Raw genomic sequence first — 25709 nt, 5'->3', positions numbered from 1 at the left:
TTGATTTTTGTATTAAACTAGAGGGTCGGGGCGCTGCGCGCCCCTCCCCCCTATCCGCTGCGCGGTGCTTTGTGTTTGTTGGTCTCTATAATATATAAAGCCATAATAGGAGATGTTCCCAATGGAGCTATGCCCAAATATGGAGTGTGTTGTCTGACCTCACTTGGGTCTCGTTGGGCGGTGGTCGGCGATGACGCTAAGGAACAACATGGCCGACTGTAATGTTGTGAGTTTGTGTTGGCCGCAATTAATTATGCTGCGAGGGGGCAGATGTGTGCTGAGCAGTATGAAGTGGCCTACAGACTGCGCGTAGTAATTCTGCACGTTGTGGCGTGTCTTGTTAGTGACATTGATATGTTGTTTTTGTGTTTAGTCCCACACAGTGGCAGGTTTTTTGGGGGGGTTTTGGGTTTAGAAATGTATTATAGGATGTATCTATTGATTCCACAAAAAGACAGCAATCAAATCAAATGACATTCGATTAAGGGCGTAAGGGAAACATCAAAACAAACAATAAAAAAAGAGAAAAACAATTGTGTGATTATATGTTTGTATCCGTTTTGATTCAACAGGGACCATGTGGCTGGTACTCCTCCTCTCTACACTGCCATATCTGACTTCTAGCAAGATCTGTCCCAGTAGCTGCAGGTGTTCTCCAGCTGGTGCTGTCATGTGTGTTGGTTCGAGCGTCACAGATGTACCCAAACCAATGGATGTCCACACATACTTATTGTTTCTCAATGGCACAAACATGAACGTCATAAATGAAGAGAGTCTAGCAAACCTGGACCTCATGTTGCGTTTTGGCCTAACCCACAGCCACCTACACACAATCCACCCTCAAGCCTTCAATGTTGCTTCACAGCTCAAGTCTGTCAAGCTGTCCTCCAATGATCTCTCCAGCCTTCCTGCTCGGGTGTTCAGCCCATTAGTCGTACTGGAGCAGCTCCATTTAGATGGGAATCAATTAGAGACCATTTCACCAGTGATGTTTGAAGGAATTGAGGGTTTGTTGGATCTAGACCTCAACAGCAACAGAATCACAAGCCTGGCTCCAGATGTTTTCAACAGCCTGACTAACCTCACTTTTCTGAACCTTGGCAGAAATTTCATGAGGACGCTCCCGCCCACCATCTTTCACACCTTGACTCGTCTTGAGAAACTAATGCTCTACCACAACCAGTTGGAGGTACTGGAAGCTGGGGCTTTTGATGGACTTGCTAACCTTGAGGAACTCAAAATCCACAATAATCACATCACCAGCCTTCCAACCGAGCTGTTCTGGTCCCTGGGAAATCTCAAGATCCTTACTCTGTCCTCCAACCAGCTTACCGGCGTCCCAGAGAAGAGTTTTTACAACATGCCCAAGCTAAGCAAGCTCACCCTTTACCAAAACCCACTATTATCTCTCCCAGATGAGCTGATGGGTTACATGCCTGACATGGAAGAATTCTATCTTTTTTTCACCAACCTCACCACTGTTCCTGGCAATCTGTTCGCAAACATGACGGGGCTGTTGAGGCTCAACTTCCATCTCAATAACAAGTTAAGAGAATTGCCTTTAGGCCTGTTCTGCTGCCTTCCAAAACTTCAAAAGCTCTCCCTGAAGTCCAATGACCTCCACAACCTACACCCAGACCTGTTCTCCAAACTGACCACATTGCCAACATTGTTATTGCAAGACAATAAGCTCCAGTCTCTCAATGAAAACATCTTCAAGTACCTCAGAGGATTGTCTACCCTGGACCTGAAGCGCAACAATCTCAGGACTCTTCCAGGGAACATTTTCGCTTCAAATGTAGGATTGCAGGCTCTTACACTGAGTGGCAACCCGTGGGACTGTACCTGTAGCATCAGAGGTATTGCAGCATGGATAAGGCGCAATCAAAGAGTGGTTCAGGATGAAGATAATGTACTCTGTCTTAGTCCAATTTACTACATGCTTCGCACACTTGGATCTCTTAATGATGAGGAATTTCTCAAGTGTGAAGCTACAACAATCACAAGTTTCAAAACAACATACTTTCCTTCAACACATCACACATCGAGTCACACTGATCCACCACCTACCACCCCTGCTGCTTCCACAGTGAAAAAAGCAACAACAGCAGAATATTTTTCAGCCACTAAACCAACATTGTCAACCACCTCAACAACACCACCCACCACAAGGTCAAAGGTCACCAAAGCAACGCCATCAACATCTCCAACTCTCGGGAATCTACATACTAGTGTACCTGAGTTGCTTATCCCTGATGATACTGAGATCATTACTGACAAGTATCCCACTCACTACTTGGCCCATCCTTTCAATGACAAACTGGTGGTTGAGCAGGGGCCTGCGTATGTACATAATAACCGTCACCGGGGCTGGGTGTATGTGTGGACTCTGCCTTCAGATGAAGCCTTGACTGGGTTTCTCATGGTTTGCCATGTCCTTCTGTTAGCATTAGGCGTGTTTCTCATTCTTGCAACCACATATGCTATGTATCGCCTTCACAAGGCCATACGAGTGCTTGGGACACAGAATGCACAAGCACAAAGGAAACCCCATGTTGATATCGGGCCGGATGCAGAAAAGTCAAGATAAACTGTAGACTGGAATCCAATGTACAGTAGACTCTTCTCTTTTTTCCTGCCCTGGTGTTAAATATTGCTTCATTTTGTTTTATCTTATTTTCTATTATATTGCATTTAAAAAAATGTTTTACTCTGATGTACATAGAAGTAGAATTTTGAATCAACCTTATGTAGCCCATCACAAACAACAATACAGTAGCTATTTGCTTCCCTCTAGGGTTTAAGTTTTCAACTGCAAGAAGAGTTCACTGTGATGCTGCCAGAAATGGAAATACTTTAAGTGCAAGGAATGTAATGTATAATTGATATTATAACATTTATGATACAGCCTAATTCCTATATAGTTTTCCATTGTACAATAGTGTGTTCTTTTCTGTTCTACATGCAAAAATTCTGTAGAAGTGGCACTAATTTTGTCCAATCTGTATGATAGAGTATATGTTAATACAATATAACTTACAATACAATTGGGGTGGTTGTATTTTGTCTCCCTGCTCTTCTCTTGAGACATTATATCGTGTCAAAGGTCATGTCTCACCTAGCAGGAACTGATATGAATTTTGACCTGATGGTCAAGATTTAATTCTCCTGGGCAAGCAGGCAGGCTCTATTAGCTCAATGGTAAAAATGTCAGGACGTCATGTTATGATGATATCGTCATCGTGTTGTGAAGACATTGTCAGTGGTGGAAAAAGTACTCAAATGTTTTACTTAAGTAAAAGTATCAATACTGCAACGTAGAAATACTCAAGTAAAACGTTACAAGTAAAAGTCAGGAATTCAAAATTTACTTGAGTAAAAGTACAAAAGTATTGGCATCAAAATATAGCACCGAAAGTACAAAAAGTAGAAGTACTCATTATGCAGAATGTACCATTTCACAGGTTGCAACTGTATAAAATGTATACAAATATTTTAGAAAATAGCAGATTTTCGGCTATTTTCAAATGGCCGAAATGTATACACAGCTGAAGTGGTTCATGTATGTTTTGTAATAATAATCAAAATCTATAAAGTAACTACTAAAGTTGTCTCACCAGCTACAAAATGTGGCTATGTGGCTACATAGCTATGTTTTCAATGAATGTAGCACCTCAATAATTCCTCAATTAATGATACTCTAATCAACAGACACCTTCCAATGTCTTTATAGCAATTAGATTTATTTTTGTAATAACAATATAAACCCAATGTGTTTATTATTAGTGATGACACAGCATGTTTTTCTTTTGATTTTCTTTTATAATAATATATAATATGTTTGACAACACTAAAGAAAACTATTATTTTAAGCCCACAAATGTCAGTATATGGGCAATATTTGTGGGACTCCACTACAAAGTAATTGTAGTGGACTAAAATTATAATATTTGCCTCTGAGATGTAGTGGAGTAGAAGTAAAAGTACTGAACATTGGAAATACTCCAGTAAAGTAAAAAATACCTCAAAATTGTACTTAAGTACAGTACTTAAGTAAATGTTATGTTGACATCGCCTCTGGCTATCCCATCAATATTCATCACTGAAAACTTTCTCACACATTTTTCAATTTGCTACCTCTACAGGAGTTCTATGAGGCCTCTTTTGATAATCCGATTCTATGTATTGCTGTCGGGCAGAAACCTTGTATCTCCTTATTTCAACAACTTTTAGTTTTTGCTATTTTAGACACATTTTGTGTGTCGGTGGGTTTTATAATGAAACGTATTAACAAGAGCTTGTGACTCAATAATAACTATGGATCCATTGGAACGCTTGGTCTTTTTCCATTTCCAGTTTTGGCTACAATGTTTCCACCCAACAGATTTTAGAAAGGACTCAATTTAAAGGACTAAAAGTCCTTTAAATTGGTTTCTGTTAGTGCAACTTGACAATCATGTTGTCCTTCTTTCTCCAGTGACCGATTACCATGTAAAAATCTAGTGTCTATATCGCCCTCTGCTGTCCCTTGAGTAAGGTCTGAAAGATGGAAATTAGTCATACTTCACTTGCTCTTATATAAGCTGTGATGAATGCTGTGATGTGTGTGCATCCTGAATGTCCTTTCCCCACATTAATCATGACCCAAAATGGTCTGATAGAGGAATTAGATCACTCTCAATCTTCAACAACCTTCAACAAAACAGGATGCCAGAGTTCAGGAATATGTATTATTCGGGACGTTCCTAATCAGGGCCCCTGTATTTTCACATTCACAATGACAATGATGGGTACATACTGTATTTGGAATTTCCCTTCTTGGAGTTGTTTCAAGTCACAGTAACATCAGTTTAACAGTGTTTGGATAATTCAAAGCCGAAATTAGTAAAGTGCTTTACACAATAATAAATAAAAGAAACAACAAACTTAACAAAGCCAGACAATTGTGACAATTCAACAGCATAAGACAAACAAGAATTAGAAAAAGATGACTTAAAAGTGAATTTAGCTAAAGAGAAAAAGTACATTTTGAAAAATAAAAGGTTTACAGAAAAGCCAGTCCAAAAGAGTGGATTCTAGATACTCAATTATCTCACATGTGCTGTTCTGGAAGAATGTTCCATAGTTTAGGGGCCCTGACAGTAAATGCTTAATCCCATCTTGACATTAATTGGATCGAGGACGATAGAAGACATTTTAATGCAGGTCCCGGGTTACAAAAAGACTCTTAAAGAATTAAGACAAATTAAAAGATCAGAAGGTCACGTTACATATATTTTATACACTGTAAAATCCTAAGTTCTGCTGTAGGCCTGTATTTGGCCTACAGTAAAACTCTGTGTTATTCTATATTATATATATATATTCCATATTCTCTAGTTATACTAAGGATACATTTGATATAATTCCAAGTAGTACTAGTATGCATCTGTATGTCAGGCTTTAGACTGTACATATACCTACTGTAGGTACAATGAACACCCTGTATAACTCTAGCATTTCACGGAGCTAAACAGTGTATACTCAAAATATTTTTATTTTTTTTTGCATTATGAGTCATGAGTTGACTATTTTTTCTTTCCCTTATCATGCACAGTAACTGTAAAAAGCATTTCACTGCAAGCGTCAGCCTATACCTATAGCTAATAAGCCTATAAGTATAGCTGTAGAATACAAACAAATAAAACTCAGCCTCAACAAAATACATCCTTTCCTTTTTTTAACTTGTATTAATGTGGTCCAGAAGTTTTAATGCTTTGTTTTGTCTATTTTTGTATTACTATTTTCAGTTTCATGTGGTTTATTATTTTGTGGGTTTTGTATTTCTTGCTCTTCTATTTCATTCTCTTCTGCACGCCTGTGCTTATGTCTGTACGGCGGTAATTTGTGGCAAGTTTGTTTCTTTGCTTCTTTGTTCCATTATTTTTTTTAACTTATTTTTCTCGTGGTCTGAGGGTTGTTGATGATCCTCAGAAGTATGAGGGGGGTACGGCGTAGTCTGAAAAAAGTTAGTTTAACGTCAGGTATACGTGCGCCCGTAATTGCTGGTTTTGACCAATAAGTAAAAAAGAAAAGAAAATGGATATATATATAATATATATTTCAAAATTGGCTTAAGGGAGGGCATGACTCAGCGATAACCGTATGAGGAGTTCCCCCCTCACGGACACCTGTTGTTATGACTTTGGGTCGGAACCCAATCAAGGACGTCTCCCACAGCTTCACAACTCGCTGTGTTATCGCTCTGACACCAGCGAACGCTCTGACACCAGCGAACGAGATAACGGACTGGGTGAAAACACCAAGGACAAATTCCAGGCCTCCCGCACATACTCACACACACACACACACATGTACTTTCATGAATTAACATATCCCCGCACACACACGCCTTCGCACCTGCTCCTCCCCCCCCCCTGCTCCTCCCCCCTGGGCTCCTTTTTTTTCGCTCCCCTCACGCACTGCCCCCCCCTGAGGCAGGGCGTGACCCCCCCCCCCCTTAATATTCTTGCAAAGAGGGAACGGGCATCCCGCCCAAGATAGCGCCGCCCATGGCTGCTGTGGTGCTGGGGAGTGTTGTTTCTGTCTGTTGTAAACTGTGCTCTGCTGTACCAAGTCTAATTCCTAACATGTTCACATGTCATGGCAATAAAGTCTTCTGATTCTGATTCTGATTCTTCAATGCAATTATGCGTTGTCTAACCTCAATGTGTCGTCATGGCATCAGGCGCAAACAAATGAGTCAGCTCCATATAGTATGGGCACAAAAGGGGGCATGCCCATACATGGGCATATACTGATGACATTAGGGATCTCCATTTATGAGCATAAAAGGGACAAGGACTGACAGAGATACATATATGGGCATAAAGGGACAAGGACTGACAGATACAGAGATCTCCATATATGGGCATATCAGTATACCTACCCACATATGGGCATATACTGATGACATCAGGGATCTCCATATATGGGCATAAAAGGGACAAGGACTGGCAGATACAGAGATCTCCATATATTGGCATATCAGTCGGATTGGCGGTACGACGTATGGTGTGAGCTCTGCATAGCGGCCCAAACCTCTAGCATATATAAACTAGTACTAATAATAAAATTATACTTCTCTATGACAAAATGTAAGGATGGCAAGTGGTTAGTCATTTTTAAGCATTTATCATCTGACAGCATAACAATGACAAAGTTCGTCTTATAGTAAAAAAAGATTTTGTTTTATTTCAAAGTGGTTATGACTGAGGCTGGAGCTCAGCCTGGTAATGAACTCCATACATTTCACCATACAGCTCAGCCTGGTAATGAGCACCATACATTTCATGAAGAGTGATTAGACTGTTAAACAAACAGCACACAAAAGGGGATGAATTGGTGAACAGATCCCAAGTTCATCACTATGACAACGGGTGATTAAGCCCTTCCAGTACGCTGGGCTCGCACAACGGTGGGCACCAATCACAACACACACACGCACTGTAAAATCCTGAGCGTTCATTTAACTCTGATGGACCCTAACTGGTCCATATTAACACTCTCAGAGTTCAATTAGCACTCAGGGGCTTTGCAGTGCAGACACGCACACACAGCGGGGGAGAGAACAAGAGAGGGTGTTAATACAAGAAGGAAGAACTGAGTGAGTTTCTGGAAACAGGAAATAACACTACTGTGTTTTGTCTAGGGAAAAATTATAAACTGGCCAATTCAAACACTTCTAGAATTAGATTAGCCAATATGAGCCTGTTTATCAGAAGTCTTTTTCACAACCCTTTTAACCTGCCATCCACCCAGTGCTCTTTGCCCTGTGATGAGTAATTGTCCTCATGAGAACATTTTAAAGTGGAATAATATGAATTATACAGTTAACAACATAATTCTGAGCTGTCTGATGCATTCAGAGCGCTACATTTGCCCTTTGAATAAACTCCACAACTGTGGACAGTATAAACAACTGAAAGATGAATCTTAGCAGGGGTAGATGCTTCCTGTCATGCTGCTTCCTGACACCCTTCAGTTACACAACAGTCCCTGTGAGGCATACTTTAAGTTGAGAAATAACCAACTGTGTATTGTGACATACAGTAAATCTATATAGCTATAAGCTATATACTGGATTTCATGCTACCATGACGGCGGGCACTTGTGGTTGTGTCTTGTAGACAACCATTCAGGCGATGAGAACAAAATGTCATGAAGTGGGACTGACAGAGAAACTTTGTCACTGCTTATTCTCCACTCACCGTCTACAGCAGGGGTCTTCAACAGGGGGTCCGGGACCCCTATGGGTTCCTCAGAGTTACTGCAGGGGGGCCGCCAAATCTTTGTGTGATAAGAACTTATGTTTTTTATATTAACCACTTGAACCCTGTAGCATCCCTATTCTGAAGGGAACATTCGCCAAAATAGCAGATCTATAGCAGAGCTACAAGCCGAAAAAGTAGATCTACCAGCTCTCAACGCCGTTGTGAGCTTGTAGATCGTCTTTTTGTCGGCAAAGAGGTTTGATGTATAGGGGGAAAAAGAGCAGACCAAGTATTGAGGGTTGAATCATTAACATGAATCCAACACAACGCTACACAATGATCTATGAAATCTACTGTATGAAAAAGTTGATCTGCAACACAATTTTATACAATATGCAGTTGGGGTCCCTGCTTCATCGCTCTCTCAGCTAACTGGTCCTTGGCCTCAAAAACGTTGAAGACCCCTGGTCTACAGTATCTTTACTGGATTATCTGTTAAGCAAGATGTTTAAGTCAAGGTTTTGGGTGCTGGAGGCTGTGTGACATGCTATTATACGTTAACTCCACCCTCACTATCTCATTTCTGGTGAAGCAGGGTTTGTTGCCGGACATTTTTCATGTGGAACACATGGATTTACTTACAAAGCAACACTGGAATGTTAATAGGAACAGCACATTAACGGTTCAACCTTCCTTTAACTCATTAAATGAAGAACATACAGTACTGCACCATTTCAGCACCGTGGGACAACAGAACATGTTAAGATATAATGTTTTTTACAGTTTTTTACAGCTCTATTAATACATTATTTTTGTAGCATTAAGATGGTGTGCGGACCTTCTCTTTCTTTACAAGATATAATAAAGTATCATGATAAGTTTGTGCACTGCAACTACCCTATACCCTTGCATTACACAATCTCACCAGTTCATACCCATGTGTGCATGCTTTTTCATTTTGGTTGTCTATTTTTTGGGTGGGCCTGCAACATGCAATGCAACATGCAATGCCCTTACATCTGGGGGTTTGCCAAATAACAGGACCAGCTTTACACATCCAGCAATTGCCCGGTGCCTTGCCTACAGTATCACTCTGATATGGCAGATATCAACCCTTAAACTAACTCTAACAACAAATCAAAATCTAACCTGAACCCAGTCCCTTAAACCTGATCATTTCTCACATTACCACTTTTGTGATATTTGGATTTTATAAGATGGTAAAAACACAGATAATACTTAGATTCACGCACGCACGCAGGTAGTCCAAAGCAAACTTGCATTCTCTGACAAAACAAATCCAGTCCATGAACTTTGCAACACAAAAGGGTGGGGCTTCTCCCTAGGACCCATCCATCCCCCCACCACACACACACACACACACACACACACACACACACACACACACACACACACACACACACACACACACACACACACACACACACACACACACACACACACACACACACACACACACACACACACACACACACACACACACACACACACACACACAGCGTTTTCCAAAAATGCATGCAAGCATATGTCCACAAGCACGCGAGAGGCAGTGAGAAACAGAGGGGGCAGAGGGGCAGACAGACTGAATGCTAAACAGTCTGCTACAGTACTAGAGAGGTTTGATTGAGGAGGACCATCAGATTTCATGCATAGACAAGGGGGAAAAACCCTGATGAGGATAATAGAGTGATGACGAAGAGCAGAAAAATGTGAGGATGTGAGGTTTCAGAGAGGACTGGAAGCTCTGATCATAGCCTCTATGAAGGTGAAGAGAAGAGGAGGGAGTTTCACCAGAGGATAAAAGATAACTCACTCCACAGCAACTCGCTTTCTCTTTCTCGTTCACTCGGCACTGGCTACAAGAAGCAGGGTAAGTTCTGCAAAACATCATGTGGATCTAGTTATGCTTAATTTGGTGTGACACATTGTGAGCTCGTAGATTGGATTTCTGCGGCTGCCTGACACCGGCGAGCAACTAAGTATGAATCAGACTTAATTTTTGTTGATCTTAAGGAATTTCATCATGTAAAGAAATGAGAGCAAGAAATAACACATTAAAGAAGCAAAATAAGTCAAACAATCAAACATAAGTTGACAAGTTCTATTGTAAAGAATTTGGTATTTTCATAGTGTGCTTTGGTCTGAATACTAACATTACTTAAACTAATTAATGTCCACTGTAAACACAGGACTTGCTTGAGGCCTAAAGATACAGTAGTTTAAAAGCAGTAAAAATGAAAATACAAAGTCTAAAGTAAAGTAAAATGTTAAAACAAACACTCTCAGTTTAGGGCATCGGTTGCTAAGTCCTCGACCTTCCTTCCTCAGTTCCATCTTTTCATGAGAGGCAAAGTGCTGATCCTTCAGTTATGGAAATGGAAAGGGGGAAAATCACCGCAATTAATGGTGTACTGGAAATGCTTTAGCCATTACACTGTACAGTGTACCATAGAACATTCCAGCCAGGGCCAGTCCACAGCAGACAGTGGTTTTGGTTTGACTGGGACATTTTACACCGGGTGGGTGGGAGGGGGGCATGCTTTAGCTTATGAAATCCACATTGGTGAGGAGTCACCCAAAGGCAGTACACGCTACACAGTCCTCCAGATGTGGAGGTTATGGCTTGACGTGCAGAATAGTGTTTGCAGTGTGTCACTTTTGTGAGAGCCCCTAGGAAATTCTAGAATTCCCAATTCCTGGCAGTGCTTATCTCTGCGGTTGTTTACTTTCAAATCACATACGTACAGTTAGACAAGCTGTGTTGACACAGTCCTTCACTGTGACTTCCTTAACGGATATATAGTAAATGGGAAAGATTGGAGATAGAAAAAACAATTAAAGACATTTCTTCTTGGACAAAAGAACAGGGAAGGTGTTATGATGTAAATGATGACGTGACCTATTGTTGTTGTTGTTATTATTGGAGGTGATTGGGTAATATAGGACATCATGTAATGTGTTACAATATTGTAATGACACTTGGTAGATCATTTTTTAAATAATAATAATGATAATGGTGGTAATAATAATAATAATAATAATAATAATAATAATAATAATAATAATAATAATAATAATAATAATAATAATAATAAAAATAGTGTTTGCTTTCCAGTACAGAGCCATTCCAACCCATCACTTGTCCCACATTCAAAATAGTGTTGCTAAAAAAAAGAACATAACACCAAACTCTATTTCATGGTCCCACATCTTTGATGTATAACAAAAAAGAAAAGCCAAGTAATCCAAAGTTGAGCTCAATGGAAGGCAAAAGTTACCTCTTTAGAATTCTCCATCCAAAGACAGATCTGTCTGCACTTTAAAGCAGCCCAGTCACTGAGGAAATAACTTGAGCCTGCCAACATGACTTTAATGCCCAAGCAGGATTTGAATGGGGAGTCCACCAGAAGCATCATTACATTGGCAAGGCTTTGTATACGTTTCTGTCACATGTGCCATTACTAACACAACACAGCACAGCCACAGCTACAGCCTAAGCATGCGCTGAGAGACAGTCTAGCTGATGTAGCTATTCCACAGAAATCAGTTTACTTGTGGGTACGAAACCCCATGTCCATGAAAGAGGACATATTACAGAGCTCTTATAGGAATCTGTTTTTGTTCATCCATGCGTACAGACTTAATGTGCAGTCAGGCAAAAATAAAGAGTAAATCATTTGCATTATGGTTGTCAAGGGTAGTGACACACATAGCTTTGACAATGTTGTACAACATTTCCAGCAACAGGTAACAAATTGGTCAATGTCAAAAATGTATTCAGATGTTTCTGGGCAAATATATATAGAGGTTCCTATGTCATAAATGCTTAAGAAGCTACTTGAGCTTTGTTACCTATTACAGCTACACTCTGTCTCACTGCATTGAGAGGGCAATAAGCAAATTAGATACAGTGAGGATGTTGCTTTTATCCAACTGTTCCCTTTGGGAGAGGAAAAACCACACCAGATTCCTTTCTTTTCCAATGCAGAAAACAAAGGAACATTGTGCATCCATTCTGAGATAATAATGCAGCAGCACAATGAAAACAATGCAAATAGCTACTGTAGCGCATCACAAACACACATTCTTCAAAATGTGTGTTTGGGTGCAGCAGTGAAATCCAGCATCGCCCATGAATGGTGTGTTCCACAGAAAGGGGAATTACAATGATGTTGTTATGTGGGTTGTTTTGTATTTACCTGACTTTTTGTTTGTTTGTATTTTATATGTATATCAGAAATATCTGATAAAACAGCCTGTGAGGAATATCAGGTTACAATAGGGGCTTCTAAATATAGCGTGACTTTTTATGGCATACTGTATACTGTCAACTGGACCCAACGGGAATCTGATCCTCCACATAACAAGTTTTGAAGGATACTATTTTAAGTCATGGGAGACACATGCTACTGTACTACACTATACTGTGCCACATGTATGTAGAAAATAGCACTGGTTTTATTATGTGACTGAAAAGCTAATTCAACTTTGTTCTCCTCTCTCTCTCTCAGGGAAATAATGGAACTGTCAATCACCCTTCACCTGCTCCTGCTTCTCGGTTCCCTCAACGCTGTTGTTTTGGCTTGTCCTAATGGATGCCAATGCAGTGAGAACAAAATCCGTTGCAATGACATATCAGAGTTCCCCACAGCTCTGCCCTCTTCGTCTCCTCTACATCTCTACATCTCCAAGGGCAATATCTATTCATTCAAACCCCAGGATATGGCTGATTTTGCCAATGCTCTTTCACTCTTTGTGGTTAAAGATGGTGTACTGAGGGAGGTACGCCCAGGCACATTTGACTCAACTCTTAACTTGGGTGCCTTGGCGTTCACTGGCACAGAGCTGCAAGATCTTCCTGACGCCTTGTTCCAGAACCTTGCGAAGTTGGAGCATCTGTCTCTAAGCAGCAATCAGCTCCTGGTGCTCCGCCCTGGCTGGTTCTCCTCCCTGTCTGCCCTGAAGACCCTGGACCTTAGCAAAAACCTCTTTACCTCCGTACCTGTGGAAACGTTTCGCCCCCTCTCTGAGCTGCAGTCTCTCATGTTGGCAGGGAACAACATCAGCCAGCTCGCTGGGGACACCTTCAAAGGCCTTTCCCACCTGAAGACCTTACGTCTCAACAAAAACTCACTCCAGCAGATTCCTGCTGGTGCTTTTGATGAGTTGGTTAACCTGGAAGAGCTGTCCTTGCAAGACAACCTGATCTCTTACCTCCACCCTGACATGTTCTCTAAAACTCAGAAACTTCAGAAGCTCTTCATATCCCATAACAGGCTCACAGCTCTTCCACAGGGGCTCTTCCTAAACCTGCCTGGACTATCCCAAATCTCCCTTTATGAAAACCAGCTGGAAAGTCTCTCCACGGGGGTGTTTGGGCCCATGCCCATCGAACAACTATGGCTGTATGACAACAGGCTGCGCCGGCTAGAGGATGACGCCTTCAGGAACCTGACCAAACTGAATCTGCTGGTGCTGAGCCGCAACCAGATCAGCTACATGTCTCCCTGGGCTTTCAGAGGTTTGGAGAAACTGAGTGAGGTGTCCCTACACACCAACCTGCTCACAAAGCTGGAAGCTGGCACCTTCCGAGGTTTACCCAGCCTGGTCAACATCTCGCTGGAGCACAACCTCATCCATACCCTCCCATTGGGCTTCCTCCAGGGCGTCAGCCAATTGGGTGAGCTTGACCTGCGGAACAACTCCCTTTCCAGTCTGCCTCGGGAGATCCTGGATGAGCTCAATGTGACAAGGGAGGTTCTCCTGCATCAGAACCCTTGGAGGTGTGACCAGGACATCCTGCCGCTAAGGGACTGGCTGAGACAGCACCCCTCCAAAGCCAACCACAGCCTAGTGGTGTGCGACACGCCCCTCGATCTGAACGGTGGCGAGATCACCGCACTGACAGACGAGGATCTGCCACCTCTCACCTCTACTGATGAGCCCACGGTGATCCCAACAGATAAGAGGAGGAAACCCAGCACACCTCCCCCCAAGAGGAGCACCGTCTCCCCTGCTGTCGAGGCCACTCCTACCTCAGACCAGGGGGAGGACACCAGCAGTGGACACGGGGAAGAAGGGGCTGTGTCCAGGAATACTCAGATCATCATCATTGCGGTGGTGTGCACTGCCATTATCAGCAGCATCATCATTGGCCTGGTGTGTTGGCGGAAGAACAAGCAAGAAAGCCGCAATCTGGGCCGCAGAAGCAAGAACTCTGTATTGTAGACCAGACCAGTGAGACCACCCAAGTACAGCTCAGCTACCAGTGAACTTTTAAAACCAACATCTCTCTGATTACTGCGGCCAAGGATCATTAGCGCTGTGGCCTGTTGGAGAGGAGAAGGACCATAAAATGCATATCATGATTTTTAATAACACAAGTGCCTGGCGGATCCGTTCACCACGACCAATAATTACACTGCTCAAGAAAACAGATTTGCCTCTGATTAGCTTGTCTAAATCAAAATAGTCCATCACAAAAACAAAAACATTGGATGAACATCATATCATAATATCACTCATTTGGATGCAATCTCAATTGCTTTTAGTCTGGATTTCCATTTATATGATGTGTCAGTACAAGACGCTGTACCTGAATAAGACTGCTTTCATACTGTCCAACAGGTCTGTAATCTACAGTTTCTACAACCACTTTTTCCTTAACTTTAGAACTGGAAAAAGAGAAAAGGAAAAAATAAATCTCTGGATTTATGGAACAAAAAGATACGGTTCGATATGGAACTACTAATTTTATTTTGCCTTTCCACTGTACCATGATGTAATGCAGTCAATGGTTTTAATATTTAACACACAATGATTCCATGCTTTGAATAAAAGCTCAACTTTTTAACAGTCTGAAATCATTTCTGAAATCAACAGATGTGTGTTCACATACATCTTGAAATAAAATGATTCTAAGCTTTTACAAGATAATTACTTTAAATACCTAAATTGTAAGTTGAGTTACCTGACTGAAATGATGAAATAATGCTGTATTATCACATTATGGCCAGCAATGGTGTGGAAAGTAATCTTAAACCAACTCAGTTTGACTGACTCTTGTGTTTTTGTAATGATAGTTTAGATAAATTCGATAAATAGTATCGTCAGAGTAATGTTACATGGAAAAAACTGTATAGAGAATAAATGAATTTAATATTTTATCCACATTTTATACAACACCATTATGATAATATATGGAATGGCTTCATTCAAACACATTCAGAGTATGTTTACATCTCAATGGGTCATGCTGAGGATGAGGGGAGCTTCACATGACTCCATAATATCTCACACTGACTGGGCCTTTTCGTGGGGAGGATCCTGGTACAACTCCACTCTGACATTTTACTATGTCAGAATGGTTTATAGCTTACATGAAGGGAAGGAATGTAGGCCACACACCCATCTAAGTTATCTCTAACTGTCCACTCTACTAGGGCAGTTTTTATATACAGTGTATTTATATAGAGGGGGGGAGGGAGAGAGAGAGAGAGAGAGAGAGAGAGAGAGAGAGAGAGAGAGAGAGAGAGAGAGAGAGAGAGAGAGAGAGAGAGAGAATTGTCCTAATTGTCAATAATGTTTAAAACGTTTCAAAAACTTTCACAAATAGTAAAAGCAGAGAGGCTATAGTTATTAGGAGGTCATTGGCATGGAAAAGTTTGGGAACCCCTGTAGGCCTACTAGAAAACAAATTGTAGGCCTTCATTTAAAAACAGAAAATCTATGCTGGTTCCCAAAACACTGCTCTAAAACACATGAACCATGATTCTTTTTTTTTTTTCATTCCTCCAGTGACCACATGACATACTGTAAAACCAAAGTATCACATTGCCAAAACACAAGCACAACATACAATATTTTCAAACCTTGGTATGGCTTTGACGTCACCATATGATTTTGATGCAAAAGACTGCCATCTAGTGGAAGAATGTTGTTATTTGGCAGGAAATGTTTCAAATCCCATACTTTGCTTCAATATACTTAAACGTAAATAAAATTTCACTGGGAGAGTGGGGTAATGTGAGACACTTTTTACATTTTCTCCCCTCTAGGTGAGCTAAAATGATATATCAGTAAAATGTACACATTTCCCATACATTTGGGATGTTTCCTAACAATGGAAATTATCAGAATGTATTCAAGACAAAAGGCAGTGAAAATATGATTGTTTTAAAAAAAGTTTTCTGGTGTCTCACTTTACCCCAGGTCTGGGGTAAACCGAGACAAACCAGAAAAATCAATGGGGTAAACTGATCCACTTACTTTTTTCAGTTTAAAACTACCATAAAAACACATGTTCTAACAGTTAGAATACCGACAGCTAGCTTGACAACAACACATTCCAGAACTAATGTCAGACTAGTAACAGAATCATAGCAATTGGTCATTAAGCACATTTTGCTCTACACAATTGGAAGGTGTCTCACTTTACCCCAACCGAGACAAACCAGTTTTAACCAATCAAACCAATATTAGATTATCAAACCAATTGGATTATCAAACCAATATTAGATTAAACTATGTTTAAGTACTAAACTTAACTTTGAGACAGTTTCCCACTGTACCTCAAGCCATTTGTCTCACTTTACCCCACAGCCACATTTTGGTGAAAAGGACCACTTTTAGCAATTCTGGCTAATCTTCAATTAGCATTAATCACATGGATGTATAGGTTTGTAGTTCATCAACATGCATGACATAAGTTTTTCTACCTGAATCAACTTTCTTTGACACAACAGCTGATTATGTTGACAGCCCAAAAAATTACTTTTACATGCAAAAAACACATTTTAGTGAAAAAAACATGCTTACTACAGCACAATGAGGTCCTCTCCTCCATGGTAAGTGGGAAATGGGAAGGGTTTCAAAATCTAATGGTCATATGACCACACAGGTGTTGTGGTCAGGTGATAAGGGGGGTGTCTCACTTTACCCTTATGTGTCTCACATTACCTCACTCTCCCCTAAATAAATATAAAAGTTGTTTTTAACATGATGCAGTACTTCCTATGATAATTAACGAATAGTGACTGAAATAATGGATGCCTAATAATTCACCTAAACCAGTGGTTCTCAAAGTGGGGTCCCAAATACATAATCCAAAAATACCTGTCACTTTGGGGGTCCTTGACATGAAAATGTTTGAGAACCACTGACACTGAGAACAGTGGTTGTTAGAATCCCTCTATATGCTGTATCTGTTGTAGCCTATATCTCAGACTCTGGCCTGATCAAAGACATCTCTGTATGTGGAGAACCAGCAAGTAAAACCCCAAAACAATCATCCACACTAATTACACATGTGTGCCTGAGGGGATGCCTCATCAGGGATGCCTCATTTCATGAGGCATCCCTGAGATTCTAGAACTCACACTCTAAAGCTTAGTCAACCATTAAAATACCACAACAGTCAAATATTCATTGAATGAACTGCAACTGCTGCTGAATAATAACCATAATCATAATAATAATCATAATGATGATAAATGGGTTAATTACATTTCTTTTAAGAAAACTTGAAATTGACAGTGATTATTGTAAACAGGCAGAGAAATAAATAGAATGAGTGCTGCACATGCACTTCATTGCTCTTATCTCACATTGCAGAGGCCTTTTGACGCCACACCCCACCCCACAGGGGCATCCAACACACTCCAGGCCCTCTGACCAGATACAGTACATAAAAGAGATAACATAACCCTGCACTTGTTTGTTTCTCTCTGTAACTGAAATAACCTTCCATAACACGTCTGGGGCAGCAAACGATAATGAGGTAGGTCATATTTTGTGTGTTTGAAATAACGTAAAAAAATTGTACCGGTTACATTTGATCCACACTTGATACGCTTTAAACTATTCACTTTATTAGTGTGAGAGAAGGTGCTTTAACTGCCTCCTAATACAGTTTACATTGTCAACTGTCAATTGATTTACCCCAAACTCAATACGAAATCTTTGTTTGTTTCTCTCTATAGAAGAAGCATGCCTGGAAGCAAAATTGTCCTCTTTTTTCTGCCTTTGTTGTTTGAATATTCAATTTCATCTCCAAAAGAATGTGATAATGACATCGAATGTCCCAAGGAACACCAGATAGTTTTTGATGCACGTACAACTGACATACCACGACTTCTGGACTCAAAGGTGACAGAGGTGTTCTTTGTGAAAAGTCAGATCACTGCCATCCCTGAAGGAGTCTTTAATGAAAGCCCCCAGCTGGAAAAGGTGGACATCATGGACACTCCAATTACGTCTATCGAGCCTGGTGCTTTTGAGGGCTTAGTGAACCTCAAACAAATTGAAATCTCCAGTACTCCAATATCATCTGTCCCAGTGGGAGTCTTTAGGGGCCTCGGCAATCTAGAAAAGCTTGTCCTAAAACTCAACAAGATCCGTCGTCTAGACAAAGGCTTGTTTGATGGCCTTAAAAACCTAAATGAAATCCAACTGCATCTTAACGAGATAGAATACATAGAGCAAGGGACTTTTAATGATCTAGAAAGCCTTACGTTCCTACATTTGGCCAAGAACAATCTCAATGCCATATCTTCAAGTCTGTTTTCTAACCTGAAAAAACTACAGATATTGAGACTCTATGGAAATCACTTGACCTCCCTTCCTGAGGGGATATTGCACAACCTTCCCAACTTGAGGGAGTTTAACTTGCAGGCAAACAAAATAACTGAATTATCGCCCAGTTTGTTTCAACATAAAGCTAAATTGGCTAAGCTGTATTTGGACGGGAATTGTCTGACTGGGTTACCTCGAAAGTTCTTTGTGGGATTCCCACAGCTTAAAACACTGACTCTAGACAAAAATCAACTGACTAGTCTACCTCCAGTGCTCTTTGGAGAAATGCCCAAATTGACTGAGTTGAGTTTTAAAGAAAATAACCTTAGCACTCTTCCTAATGGATTATTCAGTGCTCTGGATAAACTTAAAAAGCTAGACCTGTCTAAAAATCACTTTGAAACCTTGTCTGTTGAATATTTTGAGGGCCCTGAGAAGCTTACAGAGCTGAATCTAATGAACAACAGGCTCAAGTCACTGGATGTAGACGTATTTGAAAAACTAGCATCTCTGTCCACCCTGAGGTTAGCTAACAACAACCTTCAGACTCTTCCTGAGGATATATTCACACCTTTACCAAAACTTACCAAAGTCTATCTCAACGGCAACCCTTGGCATTGTAACTGCAAACTGATTCATCTGTACCAGTGGATGAAGGCCAACTCCGAAAAAATCAAGTCCACTACACCTGAAGTCTGTGAGCATCCAGAGGATTTGAAGGGGCAGGAGATCATGTCGCTGACAGAGGATCAGTTGATATGTCCCACGCCTCCCCCTCCTACCACGATTATCACCACCACCATTCCTACTACAACTACCACCACCACCACCACAACCACCGCTTCACCCACAACCACCACACCGATTACTACTCAAACTACAACCACACCATCTACAACGACCCCCACCACTACACTACCAACAACTACAGCACCAACCACCACCACTACACTACCTACCACAACTACAGTGCCAACCACCACTACTCTACCAACAACTACAGCACCAACAACCACCACTACACTACCAACAACTACAGCACCAACAACCACCACCACACTACCAACAACTACAGCACCAACAACCACCACTACTCTACCTACCACAACTACAGTGCCAACCATCACCACCACTACCACTCTACCAACCACGACTACAACCACCACTACACTACCAAGCACAACCCTCACTACCGCCACCACTGCCGCACCAACTTCAACGGCACCCACCACTGCCTCAACGACCACTATTAAGACAACTCTCCCAGCCACCACCACCACCAGGAGAGCAACGGCACCGCTACCTCCACCTCCCACCACTCCAGTGATCTTCACCTGCCCCCTGGAGCCCATGCCTCTGCAGGCATTATTAATACCGTCTCACACTCACCCGGCCATGAGCAAAGAACAGCAGTGCAAGAGGCAGATGATGATCTACACCACCCTGTTGGTGGTGGAGATCATCTTCACGGTGGTGCTGGCTAAGCACACCCTCTCTCTGTACCGTCTGCTGCAGTGCAGAGAGAGGCTGTCCAACAGGATCAACCTCACCCGCTTCTCCTACAGGAAGGAGGTCATCCTCAGGCCGCTGAGAGAGACAGAGACCGTAAACGGTATGACTTTGAACAAACTGAAGGAGTATATGGATGAGCGAGGATCCATGTAAATTACTTGCACATGTGAAAACATGTGAAAAAAAGAGGTCTTAACCATTTAAGGCCTGTTTTATACTTCGGCTCTTCGGAAATAGCAGATCTACTAGCTCACATTTTGACAAATCTTGAATATTTGTGGAAATGTTTTAAAATTATTGAATATTTTTGAAAATGTTCCTGTTAACTTTCATTATTTTGTATGTTCAGATTTCTCTTTAGTTTTTTTTACTTCTCACAGCGGGTCTTGTCTACTACATAGAAAATGTTCAACCTAGTAAATGCTTTATTGTCATTGTATATTAAAACCTTCCTTATAATAATGCACCTGTGGGGGATGATTACTAAGCCTTTGTGAAATGTAGTTGGAAATACATAACTCCAGGGCACTACCAGGATTTAAATCTTCATTTTAATAATTCACTGTTATGCCTATTTTGCCGAATGACTCAATTCATTAACCCTACAGAACAGAATATAAATGATGTCACCAAACTACTGAAGCAAAAATGTTAGCTCAGGCATTTTAGATGTTACAATTATTATTATTATTATTATTATGCAATTAACAGGCTTTACAGCCTAGTGTGGTTATAAAGGTAGTGCTGGATATGATGCATCTACCTCAATAAACATAGTTTAAAGAATGGAAGACTGTTTACAGAGCAATGCTTTGGTTGTAAGAAAGCCAGACAGCCAAACATAAAGTCCTTCATCCAGTAGAGGGAGCCAGATATTCACTCAAAGTTGAGATTCATTCACACAAATACTGGATGGGGATTCTCCACTAAAAGTATTCTATGACAACTTTATTTACTAGTTACTTTGCAAATTTAGATTATTAATACAAAACATACATTAAATGATATCATCGGTTAAACTACTGAGTAATGGTGTACATAGGCTGTATTCTAATCGGGTGTGAGCTAAAAAATATTATGGGTGTGATTAAAAATGCTAATACCTTACACTGGAAAGATCATGTATCATAGTGAAAAAAGAAAGAAAAATGTGGACAACAACAAATTGTTTTGTACAAAGCCAGACCATTGATGTCAATTAAATCTCGACTCTACCACGTGTTACAGATGTGTTACCTCAAACATGCAAGATTTTATGTCTGTCATCGACTAGAGAGCACTTCTGCATAAGATAAAAAAAAACAGCACCAGACAAACCAAAAAGGACAAGAGAGCTATTGGACATTGCAAAATATTCCCAAGGTTTTGGTATCCCAAGCGAGAACATGTCAAACTAAAATGTGAATAAAATCCACAGAAGTCCCTTTATTTTTACAAAGAAAAGAAAAAATTGACACTTTCTATGGAGACCATATCTATAAAGCATTATAGATATTATATACCTTCATATCAACAGTCACAAGGCATTATACGTTTTATTATTTTATTTGTTTTCAAATAATTGTATACTAATATCATCTCTACGAACATTGTGGTTTTATTACAGATGAGGAGACTGTATTTGGACATTTTTAATTATGTTTATATTAAAACCACATGAACCCTATCCTCCTTATTCTAGGCATATGTCATAATAAAAGTTTTTTTTTAAAGACTCACTATGGCTACCAAACATTTTGCATTATAATATTTCATTTCATGTAGATTTATTAATCATTGTAGACGTATCTGGGTTGCCGTGGCCCAATAGGCAGGAGCAATGCAACAACATGAAGGTACCGTACACAGTGAATGACGGTGCGGTATATTTAGATACGGTAGCTATGGAGGGAATTAACACACTTGCACAATCTAAACCAGTGGTTCTCAACCTGTGGGTCGGGACCCCCACAAGATCTCGGGGGGTCCCCAGATAACAGTGAAGTGACAATTTAAGGACTTTTAAGACGTTTTTAATACCTGAAAAAAAGAAAAGAAAAATACCATTACTGCATCAAAAGTAATCTACAAACTGTACTATACAAACTGGTCAAACATTGGCCACATTGTCAAATAATATAAGAGGCAATAAAAAAAAATCCCATCTACAAGCTCACAATGCCTGGCGTTGTGAGGCGTTGTGAGCTTGTAGATCTGATACTTTCACAATATTTGTCTGTGGAACCGAGTCAAACTAAATGTAATGCCTCAAGTTCCCTCAACTCCTACATTCCTAGTGCTTGTCAGGATTGGGGGACCCCAGATCAAATATGATTATTTTGGGGGGTCACAGCCTGAAAAAAAATCTAAGCCACAAAAAAATAAAGAAAAGCTGGTGTGTATTTTCACTTTTAATTGGTTGCAAATGTTCAGGCCCAGAATTAAGAGATTTCTTTATAAATACCCACAGGCTTTTAAAAGCTTTTTATGTATTAACTTCACTCAGTCCAAAAGTACATCAAATGAGATCTGATTAATATCTCCTCAGTTGTACAATAAGAAAATACTTTATACCTTGACCGTTTGGAGACCATTTGTATAAGCCTATAGAAGTATATTCAGAGACTGCGCATGTTGATGGCAAATGGATATAATGACTGGCTAGAGCTGTCTGCTGATTTTAGAGGTTTCCCAGGCTTGAGGACCTGCTGCGAAAGCTGTCTAAGCTCATGTGCTTCCAAGGTGACACATCAGTTTCTAAACCTGGCTACATGGCTGTGTTTGCTTACATTTTGCATTTTGGGCATTTCGCTGACAATCTTATTCAGGGTCAATTAGGCCGAGGTCATTTTTGAAGGAATCATGACTGTTGATTAACAGCAGTAAATTAACCAATTAAGCCTTATTTTATACTTCGGATTTTCATAAATAGCCTACAAGCTCAAAATGCATTGGTTGTAGATCTTTTATTTTTGAAAAATTGTGAAAAGATTTTTGAAAGACCTTGATAAAATGTTAAACAATTTGTTCTCTTTTTTTTTTTACTTTTTCCACACAGAACCAGGAGATAACATGCATACAAACTGGCTCAATAGCGCCCTGTGCCAAACAGGACAATGTGGTATTGCAGGTGAAAGTGCTTTATAAGCCAGAGAGAAGTTAGTTGGAGTGAGTATATCTGAGGCTTGATTTAGGCTCAAACCTTTTGAAAAACGTTTGAGGGACATAAACCTTACGATATTAAATATTAAATATTTTTTTTTAATTCATGGTGCGTAGTCCCTTTAACAGATGGCAGAAACGACTGCATTTATAATAAACCTTTAGGGTGTAAAAAGGAAAGCGCTTTAACGGAGAGCCTACAACACCAATGATCAAATTGGTAACGACACTGCATAGCCCAAAGTATTAGAAAATTCACGTTGCAAACAAGAAATTGGAAATGTATAACTAACAGAGAAGAACAGCAGAGCTCAACTTTGTATCCCCTTTGATGCTTCAACTACACAACTCCTTCATGAATGTCATGAGCTCATAATATCCACTTGAATTTCCAACATGGCAACAGCCACTTGAACTTCACACTTTGAAGAAAGCTGGTAGCCTCAAGTTCCACATGTTTTCGATGAGCTGTTTCTCATTTTCTTCTTGCAAATAAGTGAACTTGTCATATCCCTCAAAGTGTCTATTTTCAGGGAGTGATAACCCTGAAAGTGCTCCTAATGAGACAGAAATGGGGCTGAGGGGGTAATTGCGTGTGAAACCGTGATGTGATGTGAAGTGTGGAAGAACATAAGAGGGCAAAAAAGGGAGAAGAAGCCATTATAGCCAGACAGAGGTTATTTCAACTGGAAAATTGTGTGATATAAGTAAGCAAACTGCTGGGTCAGTGCAGCTGGCTACCTTGGGTTAATGGCCACCAGAGGCCAATTATATTCATTATGGGAGACATATGACAGAGATGGCTGGCTTTAAAAAAAAAATTGAAGTAGGGGAAGAAGCAACATCACCCTTTTTCTTAATTGGGACAATAGAACTGAGAGGGACACAGCCTAAGAGACACACAGGAGAAGAAGCTCTGGTGATTCATCGCCAGGTAGGGATGTTAAACTGCTTTCATAAACACTAAATAATAAACACAGTTTATTGGTATGCATTACACATACAATGTTTTTGTGATGGATTTGTTTTTTCTTGTATTCCTATTTATTAAATGGTGCATTTACAAAGCCCATTCATACACAGTCACATTCACATTCACATTCAACAGCAGGGGCAACCATGCAAGGCACCAACTTGCTCATTGGAAGCCGTTAGGGTTCAGTGCCTTGCTCAATGACACTTCAACAGAGAATGAGAAGGCCATCGGCAATCGGCAACCTTCTGATTCCTAGGCAGCTGCTACATCGTGAGCCACTGTCAATGCAAGAATGAATAGTATACGATTAATTAAAAGAAAATGTAAATATATGCAAGGGATAATGAACAGTGACACGGTCAGAATTGAGAAATTATCCCCAACAGGCTGCATCAGCCTAAAGGGGGTTCATTTCTCAATAATGAGCACATCGCTGTTCATTATCCCATATATCCCTTATTACACAACTACTTACTGTAATAAATAAACCAATAATTTGACAAAAATATAACAACCATACAGTTTTATTGATTTAAAATGATTTAATTGCTTACGGGAAAGTAACTTGTCCATTAGCTCGCAAAACTCCAGCAGGAAGTTTTATCAATTATGAATCAGGATTCTGTAACTATACATTGCCTATTTCTCGCCGCAAATGTTTTCAAAAATGTTCTTAAGTGTTACAATCTTGTTTACATGGCCACCATGTTTGACACCAAAACCAAGCACTGAGGATTGATATGATCCAGGTGCGCAGTCTCCATCCTAACGGTCTGTTCTTCATAGCAAGCAGAATCGAGCCTTCAACCAAGCTGTATAAAAAAAGTAAATCATTTATTGAGGCGGCCATAGCTGAATGGGTAAGAGAGGCCGTCACCGGTTCGCCCCCTGGTCCACCGAGCCCACGTGTGTCCCTGAGCAAAACAGCGGCTCCCCCGGTGCCGTATTAATGGCAGCCACTGCCTAATAAGATGGGCAAGAGGACAAATTCTATATGTGAAAATGTACAGTAGCAAATACCACAACTACAAGGGGACGAATGATTTTTATATTATCATTATCTAATTTAGCTGTTCTGGTCTTAAGGTTTTTATTTCTTCTTTTGGATTCCCATCGTTCAAGATAATCAAAGTTTTATTTGTCACAACCAAGGAGTCAGCTTGAGATTTTTACATTGACTCCAATACGGAAGAGACAGTTCATATGAATGGCCTGTAGTTTCGCTGTTTTACCCC

At 40.4% G+C, this 25709-nt stretch overlaps 3 protein-coding genes across 3 annotated transcripts; all 3 read left to right on the top strand.

The window, feature by feature from the left end:
- The first annotated feature begins 571 nt into the window (after positions 1–571).
- Positions 572–2619, top strand: LOC311052249 (uncharacterized protein). The gene has a single exon (XM_084067126.1). It carries the CDS (start codon positions 578–580, stop codon positions 2588–2590), a length of 2013 nt encoding a protein of 670 aa, XP_083923252.1. The 5' UTR covers positions 572–577; the 3' UTR covers positions 2591–2619.
- Positions 2620–9902: 7283 nt separating this feature from the next.
- Positions 9903–15120, top strand: LOC311052148 (uncharacterized protein). Its single transcript, XM_084066970.1, has 2 exons — positions 9903–10143; positions 12785–15120. Exon 2 carries the CDS (start codon positions 12792–12794, stop codon positions 14499–14501), a length of 1710 nt encoding a protein of 569 aa, XP_083923096.1. The 5' UTR covers positions 9903–10143; positions 12785–12791; the 3' UTR covers positions 14502–15120.
- Positions 15121–17961: 2841 nt separating this feature from the next.
- On the top strand, positions 17962–20981 carry LOC311051922 (uncharacterized protein). Its single transcript, XM_084066650.1, has 2 exons — positions 17962–18051; positions 18254–20981. The coding sequence occupies exons 1-2, from the start codon at positions 18047–18049 to the stop codon at positions 20508–20510; spliced, it is 2262 nt and encodes a 753-aa protein (XP_083922776.1). The 5' UTR covers positions 17962–18046; the 3' UTR covers positions 20511–20981.
- The last annotated feature ends 4728 nt before the right edge of the window (positions 20982–25709 follow it).

This window comes from Gymnoscopelus microlampas (genome assembly GCF_963454915.1).
Source record: "Gymnoscopelus microlampas genome assembly, chromosome: 9".
Taxonomy (NCBI): Eukaryota; Metazoa; Chordata; class Actinopteri; order Myctophiformes; family Myctophidae; genus Gymnoscopelus; species Gymnoscopelus microlampas.
Note: the sequence above shows the minus strand (reverse complement) of the source record. Positions and strands in the feature narration are given on the sequence as shown.

Excerpts from the sequence above, each read along its gene's own strand:
- LOC311052249 (XM_084067126.1), top strand. The coding sequence starts at position 578 with ATGTGGCTGGTACTCCTCCTCTCTACACTGCCATATCTGACTTCTAGC.
- LOC311052148 (XM_084066970.1), top strand. The coding sequence starts at position 12,792 with ATGGAACTGTCAATCACCCTTCACCTGCTCCTGCTTCTCGGTTCCCTC.